At 39.5% G+C, this 9,073-nt stretch overlaps 1 protein-coding gene across 1 annotated transcript; it reads left to right on the top strand.

Annotated features, from left to right (window-relative positions):
- Window positions 1–7,915: 7,915 nt before the first annotated feature.
- On the top strand, window positions 7,916–8,260 carry LOC128739481 (larval/pupal cuticle protein H1C; the record flags this gene model as incomplete). Its single annotated transcript, XM_053834975.1, has 1 exon — window positions 7,916–8,260. A coding segment is annotated over one exon (345 nt), but the record flags the coding sequence as incomplete, so codon positions are not given.
- Window positions 8,261–9,073: the final 813 nt, after the last annotated feature.

Genomic DNA, 9,073 nt, shown 5'->3' with positions numbered 1-9,073 from the left:
ATGAACAACACAGTTTAATTTATGGCAATACGAAGTTTGTCGGGTCAGCTAGTATAAATCAATAAAAATCATTACTTAAAAATTGTGTCTCCCAGTACCGGACACTTAACAGAAATCACAAAATAAACCAACTTAGGGCTTATATTTCTGAAAAAGACATGTCAAAATGTTTAAAATCCGTTATTACATGCATACTTGTTGACTCAGATGTTTGAAAAATTGCCTTAAATAAAAATCAATAGTTTTTTATGCACTACATCGAAGCTCTTCTGTTTGCATAAAAAAATCGATTATCAACTGTTTTCCTGTTTTTTCATATTGAAGATAACCGGTTCGGTCTAAGTGATGTTTTCTTTCTTATCAATCTCTTTTTTTTGCAAAATATTGATTTAATTTCTGAAAGTCAGAAGTGTCCAGTGTTGAGAGCTGTCCGGCGTTTGGGGACTTCCCCCTAAGCATTTTTTTTGTAGGCTAAGTTGTTTCAACTTCACTATTATTAAACCGTTTTCAAGATACCTATATGTTTTGATAATTTCAGGTTGTTCTGTATTCCGGTTTTACATGAACCACGAGAAGTAGTCTTAATTAAAAGTAGTCAATTAACAAGGTGAAACGATAAATGGATATCAAAGTATATTGCGGTGCACGATAAGGCGTTCAAAGTTCAAATGGCACGATTTTTTTAATTTCATTCTTTACTACCTAATCGTGAAAATATTTCACTCAAAAATATTCGACTTTCGGCTCAGAAACCTACCCTACAGTTTAGTCGAGGTTCGAAGAACATACGCTAAACACAGTTAAAATTAATTATACGGCCAACAACCTACACGACAAGTGAATGAAATGAAAATATCGAATCAATTTACTGTGGCAAATTGGTCCTAACGTGTTTCACGCTACCACCAGCCAGCTGTAAATGACTAATCATTACTAGCCCCCACTTCCTATCAAACTTCTAATCAGTGAGTGCAGTGCAGTGAGGCTGTGGGACGCTGCACGCTGCACTGGTGCAGTCAAACGCAGAATGCGTGCGTACTTTAGGTAAAGATATCTCCTATCACACGAACTCAGTCGTTGGCGCTTACCCGCGCCGCGCTATGATTTGTTGAGCGCTTATGGTAAAAGCAATTTTATCACCATTCACCAAAGTGGTCCACCGGGGGGGTTCTTAGGTATACGATCGATTCACTGGACAGATACGGCAGCTTCCATACCCGGAGCAAGATCAAAGGAGCTCTGAATTCGATTACACGCAGGTCGCGTTACCTGTCAAGCACAGCCGCGCCGCCGCCGCCGCGTCGCGTTTGCCGATATAGCAGGGGCAAAACCATCATGGGCGGCTATGAGCAGTGACTTTTTGGGGTTTGTTCATGATTTGCTGTCGAGATTATTTGTTGTTGGAGGGTGTTGTTGTTGTTGTTGACTCACCACCGCACCGATCGCAAGAGGGGAGCCTTTTTTGCGGCAGTGCGTGCGGGACAGAGCGCTCCACGACTCTGGGAAGGGGCCGGGGGTTGAAAGGTGGACGACAGCAGGTTGACTATATGTCGCGACATATTCGAGTTCTTGGGTCGATACCTTCTACTTCTCCTCGGTCTCCTCCGTGCGTGGGACCACCGGATCCACGCGCAAGACCCCAGCAACGATCGAGTGCTGGGCGTATGCGTATAAAAGGGATAACATTTTCATATTTCGGCTCATAAATCTGCGCAAGTTATCGCGTGTGAGTTTAGTTCTTCGGATCAGCTGCCGGTTCTATCGCCCATTTGGAATAATCTTATCAACATGAAGTTCTGCGTAAGTGATGTGACTTTTTCGTTTAGTTTATGCTGCTGTTGTGAGAAGAATTCGTATAAACATCAACTGTGGATTAAACAGAATCAAACAAGGACTCTAAAGTTGCATAAATCGTATCGATCTACAAATTGGTTCGTTTCTAGATCAGTGAAAAAATATTTAAATAGTGCAATCAAATATCAACAACAATAACAGAAAAGTCAGACAGAAAAAGAAGATTCCGTATTACTTTTCCATTATTCACTTCATAATTACTTCCAAGTTTTACAGTTATAACAGGATGAGTTCAAAACAACAAATTTTTATAACAAAAGCTCGTTGGAGTTTTGTTATAAACTTGGTTTCGTTAGTAATTAAAAAATAAAAATTGTAACACAATCCGCACAAGGCAAATCACAAATACCTATATCCAATTATAATATAATTTGAATAGTCACCAAAATTTCCGTCTAAAAACATGGTATATTTTTGGAAAATTTCGGACTAATTGCCTGAAAAATAATAAGTTATAGGTTATAGGCATTTACATGAAGACAAAAAATATTGTCGAAGTCGGGGCATATTGTACAGGTTGGGTCACTGCCGAAAATCCAAGAAATACCTATTAAAATTTTATATAGAGACATGAAAAGAATGAATTCGTGAAAAATGACCCGTATAAATACAAATCCTCTATTGTCAATTGCATTTTTGCGAAATTTTAGCAATCTTGTAAAATCTTGTAAATATTACCACAATCGACTTTGCCGAAGTGTACTACTCCAATGGAAAAGCAACAACAATCCTGGGTTGTATTGTATTAATTTTGCTTTATTTCATTACATTTCATGTGACTGACGTTTTGTAGTGAATATTGCGCTTTGTGCCTAAAATTAAGGTGGCCCAACAATAACTACACAAGTGGCCCGACCTTAACAATACGCGCTTTTGTAGCAGTTCGCGTTACCCTACCGAAACACCTTACTGAACATGATTTTTCTGTGGTTTTCGTATGAAGCACAATACACTTAATACATTTCGATATTTATCTTGATAATTGTATTTTATGAATCAGCTGACCCGACAAACTTCGTATTGCCACAAATTAAACTGTGTTGTAGATAAATCGTGAATCTCCGATGACCTTTGTCTCAATCTTGAGTTTTGCAAGTTTCTGAGGAGTCCATAGGTGTTTCAATATACGAATTTTCCTCACAGTAAAGTAGAAAACAACTCCCCCCATTGCTTAGCCTGATAAAATAAAGCGGATAGCATTTAAATATTCGCCATCATGACAAAATATTTCGCCGAACACCATTTTGCGGAACACCAATTCTCGGTTGACCATAACGCGGAATATAGAGTTTCGCAGAATACCATTTCGCGAAAAACCTTACGCGGGATGTACCATTTCACGGAAAATCTGTTTGTAGAAAGTACCATTTCGCAGGGGTTACCCCACTGAAGGAAAGTAACAGAAGTCAGTAAATCTAGGAAAATAAATAAACCTAGATAGAGCTGATCTCCACGGGGGAGAGCCCCCCGCAGTGGCCGGCGCTTCTGACGGCATGTCGCCGGCAACACTCGCGGCCTGTGCCCGTCTCGCGCTGAATTATCTAACGTTACTATTGATAGTTTTTGATGGTCTTGTTATTGATTAATGTTTTATGAATGAGTCTAAAACTTCTCGAGTTCGATGAGTTTTTCAGTTACGCAAAAATTTCTGTTTTATTTGTATGAGAGTCCTTCGTATGATCACCACAATATATCAAAGAACTGGTCGCAGTGGTCCAAAGTCCCCAACAAGGAAAAAAAAAATGATAGTCCTTATCCCCCTACCACAGGGGTGAGGGGTCTCAAATCATCTTTAAAAAAATGCCTGCCTCCAAAACCCCCCACATGCCAAATTTGGTTCCATTTGCTTGATTACTTCTCGAGTTATGAGGAAATTTATATTTCGTTTGTACGGGAGCCCCCCTCCTAAAAAGGGAGAGGGGTCCTAATTCATCAAAGAAAAAATTCATGCCTCCGAAAACACCCACATGCCAAATATGGTTCCATTTGATTAGTTAGTTCTCGAGTTATGAGGAAATTTGTATTTCATTTGTATAGGAGCCCCTCCTCCTGAAGCGGGAAGAGGTTTCAATTCACCATAGAAAACATTCTTGTCTCCAAAAACACCCACATGTCATATTTTGTTCCATTTGCTTAATAAGCTCTCAAGTTATGCGGAAATTTGTATTTCAATTGTATGGGAGCCCCCCTCGTAAAAAGGTAAGGGGTCCTAATTCATCATAGAAAAAAATCATGCCTCCAAAAACATGTCACATGTCATATTTGGTTCCATTTGCTTGATTAGTTCTCGAGTTATGAGGAAATTTGTATTTGATTAGTATAAAAGCCCCCCCTCTTAACAGGGAGAGGGGTTATTTTCCTCCTCTCAAAGAAGGAAAGGGTTTCAACTCACCATAGAAAAAAAAATGCCTACAAAAACACCCACATGCTAAGTTTGGTTCCATTTGATTAATTAGTTTTCGAGTTATGCAGAAATTTGTGTTTCATATGTAAGGGAGCCACCCCCCTTAGTGGGGGGAGGGGTCTCTAACCATCATAAGAACCTTCCCTGGCACCAAAAACCCCGCCGATCGGTTCAGTAGTTTTTGATTCTATAAGGAACATTCGGGCAGACAGACAGAAATCCATTTTTAAAGGTATAGATTTGTATGGGAGCCCCCCCCCCTCCTAGTGGGGGGAGGGATCTCTAACCATCATAAGAACCTTCCCTGGCACCAAAAACCCCTACAATGAAATTTTCACTCCGATCGGTCCAGTAGTTTTCGGTTCTATAAGGAACATAGGGCAGACAAAAATCCATTTTTATAGGCAGAGATTTGTATGGGAGCCCCCGTCTTAGTGGGGGGAGGGGTCTTTTGCCATCGAGAGTACCTTCCCTGGCCCTAAAAACCCCTACATGCAAATTTTCACGCCGATCGGTTCAGTAATTTTCGATTCTAAAAGGAACATAGGGATAGACAGCCAGAAATCCATTTTTATAGGTATAGATTTCTTATAAAAAAATTCTAATGCTCCTAGAATACTTTTTTAAGGTTACGTCACTGAATTCAATACGCGTTTTTTGAATGTAATATTGTGAAAAGTTCTCTCTATCTCTCTTTGTCTATCTCATTCTCCATCTCTATCTCTATATCTATCTCTATCTCCATCTCTACGTATATCTATCTGTGCCTCTCTTTCTTTTTCTATCTCTATCTATATCTATCTGTATAGCTCTCTCTATCTATTTCTCTCTGTATCTCTCTCTATCTCTGTCTGTCTATCTCTCTTTTTCTCTATATATCTCTGTCTCTGTGACTCTCTCTCTCTTCTTTTTCTGAATGTCAATTTCAACATCATGGGGCGATCTTGTTTGGCACGCACCATGCCGATGCCTGGGCACCACTGATCTAGAAAATCAATTATTTTATACTTCATTGATCATACATTACTTTAATAGGGACATTATGAGTCTTTACGGCGGTAGGATTCATTTAGGTTTAGCAAAAACTGAATTCCTTGAACGCATGTAACAGGCCAGTGCATTTCAAATGCGCCAATATGACTGCTTGCTTTTTGACGTAGGACTACGTCTTTGTTTACTATACTGGGACTGGGTAGCACTTTGTGAAAACGAAAATAGAAGTGTAACGTTTGAATGAAAGATTTCAAATTGTAATAACTTCTGAACTATTGTATGAAACTGTACAATTTATATGTCGTTAGATAGATAAAATGACCAGCAATTTTATAGGCAGTAAGAGAGCAATTTTAAGGAGGGCGTAAGAGGGGGGCTCTTATTCAAATGAAACACAAATTGCCTCAAAACTCGAGAACTAATCAAGCAAATGGAACCAAATTTGGCATGTGGAGGTTTCAGAAGGCAGGATTTTTTTCTATGGTGTACTGAGACCCCTTCCCCTTCTAAGAAGGGGGGGGGGGGTGGCTCCCATACAAATGAAATACAAATTTCCTCATAACTCTAGAATTTATCAAGCAAATGGAACCAAATTTAGCATGTGAAGGTTCCAGAAGGCAAGATTTTTTTCTATGGTGGATTATGACCCCTTCCCTCTATAGGAGGGAGGCTCCCGTACATATAATATACAAATTTCCTCATAACTCGAGAACTAATCAAGCAAAAGGAACCAAATTTGGCATGTGAGGGATTTTGGAGGTAAGAATTTTTTCCATGATTTACTGAGACCCCTTCCCCTTCTAAGAGGGGGGGCTCCCATACAAATGAAATACAAATTTCCTCATAACTCTAGAACTAATCAAGCAAATGGAACCAAATTTGGCATGTGGAGGTTCCAGAAGGCAAGATTTTTTTCTATGATGCATTATGACCAGGATGCATTATGTTTAGGAGGTAGGGCTTCCATTCCAATAAAATACAAATTTCCTCATAACTAGAGAACTAATCAAGCAAATGGAACCAAATTTGGCATGTGGGGGTTTTTTGAGGCATGAATTTATTTTATGATGGTTTGAGACCCCTCACCCCTGTACTAGGAGGATAACGGCTCTCATACAAATAAAACAGAAATTTTTGCGTATGTGCCAGATTTTCTGCTATGTAACAAGCGGTAAGGTGTGAAAGTAAACTAGTTAAACCTTCTCGAAGCAAAAGATAGTGAATCGACGCCGCTAACTTACGTGCCTGTTGCCATTCATGTCAAAAGAGAAGGACATTCGAATGGCACGTCCTATTAACGATGAACGTGCTTTGGCTTTAATGTTACTTGTAATCAATGGCCCTTTTAAAGGCCACAGGGGAGTTAAAGTAAGATTATTGGAACATGTCAAGCTACGCATAATCATATTTAATACAATAATCTGTAGGCTGGTCATTCATCACTATTTCAACCTTCATGATACACACAAGTGATTTTTAAAAGAAATTTCTTTATCTCAATGGTTGCAGGCGTTGTACTTATGAACCCCCGTCCAGGTATTGTCAAAGCCTCCATTGCATTCAATGAAGAATTGAATCTGAATATTTCACTTTTTCTCTCAATGGCACTCACAGATTTTTATAAACATACATATGCCTGAAATACAGTTTACATTAGTCTTTGATCTAATGATATGTTATAGTCCTACGTCACCCTTTCGTACAACCCTTAGGGCTGTATACCTTGTAGTTTTTACATGCATTTTTTGCGATTCAGATTTTTACCCACAAAAAACCATGTTTTGAAATTTTGCTATAACATTTGTGTTTTAAACAAAAACAATATACTTCTTTTGGCAAAAATATAGGTATACGTTTAAACTTTCCAATGCTTCAAAAAGATTTAAAATTGGATGATCCGATCAAAAGCTATGACCGAAAAACAAAACCTCTTTCATAACCAGGGACATTCGCCTACATATTTGTCCACAAAATTTCTCACGATGATGGAACATCAGATGGAGAGTCGGAAAAAGGGCGTTCTAGTTCTTGAAAAAAAATGAAAAATATTTCTTTCTTATTCGACAATTTATTATCTCTAATAACGAAAAACTGACGATAGCATTATGTGCTGTTACGATTTTGATCCCCTGAAATGTACTCAATCTACGGAATCTACTGGCGTTATGACCCGCAGGTACATCTAATTGCAAATAACTTTAATATGGTTTTATTATGCTTTAAAAATCTTCTGAAGGCAGGTTCAAACGATTTATCTCCAATCATAAAGTTTTGGTAGATCTTTATATTTTATAAGCAGTCTTAAAAACTTGCACTTGAAAACTAATTGAAAAGTACAATAAAACTTTATTTTGTCGCTTAAGATAAGTGTCTAATACATGTTAATGTTCACATACCAATTATTTCGTATTAACACATCACAACTAAGTTAGAAAACTAGTCATTCCGTTTATTGCCAAAATTTTCCAATTTTCGATGCAGGACTACGTCCTCCTAAGCGAAGGTAAAGAAATATCAAAAGGTTAAACGTGAAAAAATATTCAGGTTTCAAACGCATATAACTTTTTTATTTCTTGACGCTCATGCATTAAAGCTCTCAAATCTTAAATGCATCTTTATTGTTTCAGTAAAATTTCCTGCTAAATATTCACTGACGCCTTTCCTCTCTACTTCCAGATTGTCCTGCTAGCCATCGCCTCAGCCGTCTGCGCCGAAGAGATGGCCTCCGAATCGATGAAGACCAAACGTGGCCTAAGCCTGAGCCTGGGCTACCACGCACCGGCCGTCGTGTCGCACTCGTACGTAGCACCGGCTCCGCTCGTAGCCCACTCGGCACCGCTGTTGGCCGCGGCTCCCGTATACCACGCACCCATCGCCAAGGCCTACGTTGCACACGCACCGGTCGTGCATCACAGCTACCACGCCTACCACGCACCGGCTCTCGCCGTGGCTCACGCTCCCGTTGCATACGCTCATGCTCCTTTCTACCATGCCTACCACCGTCGCTAGGCGACATCGGGCGACTGCTAGGTTATAGGCGCTGATTTAGAGGGCGCAACCTTGATTTAGGGTAGAACTTAAGTCCGTTAGTCATATTTTGTAAAAGTGTGTGTGTAACGATTTTTTTCGGAACATAATGTGAACCAAATTGTTTTCGGGAAATACAAACGAAAAGCGGTCTGAATACGGTTGGTGTTTTATATTTGATTTATTTTAGTTGTCCCACTGAACTCAATTTTAAACTCCGACATTTCCGAGACTGACGTGTCCATTCAGCAGAAACGGACAGGTAAGTTAATTTGTTTTCTAAATATCTGTTAAAAATCTCACGGTTTGTCAAGTTATCTGTAAAAACATAGTGACACAGCGATTTGAACACCTGATGAAAAGCCGAAGTAATATTATTCTCTTGGCCACCCCGATAAACTTACCGGATTTCCGGCCATCTAGAATCTTCCGCAACCGTTTTAGCATTGATAGAGTCCAGCCTAATGAAAAATGCATCCGTTGAGTAGGCTGTGATACATTTTTGCCTGATACATGAGTTTTTCTGTGATAGGAAAAAATGGGGTGTTGATTACGAAATGCCTATGAATTAACCATCAGCGCTGCCACGCGTTCCCATGCGCTGCTGTCCGTTTGGCACACATCAAAATTGGCAGGGCGTGAATCAATGTTAAGATTGACACGTGAACGCTCGTCAGACGTCAAAGTCGAGGCCACGTTGGTCACGTGGTGAAATATTTATCCGCTGACTTTTTTCAGTTGCATTGTTCAGCAGCAACTGTTGGTTTTCTCATGGAAGGAGGATTGAAAACCCAA

Source organism: Sabethes cyaneus, chromosome 3 (genome assembly GCF_943734655.1).
Source record: "Sabethes cyaneus chromosome 3, idSabCyanKW18_F2, whole genome shotgun sequence".
NCBI classification, from domain to species: Eukaryota; Metazoa; Arthropoda; class Insecta; order Diptera; family Culicidae; genus Sabethes; species Sabethes cyaneus.
This window is presented reverse-complemented; position numbering and strand designations above follow the sequence as displayed.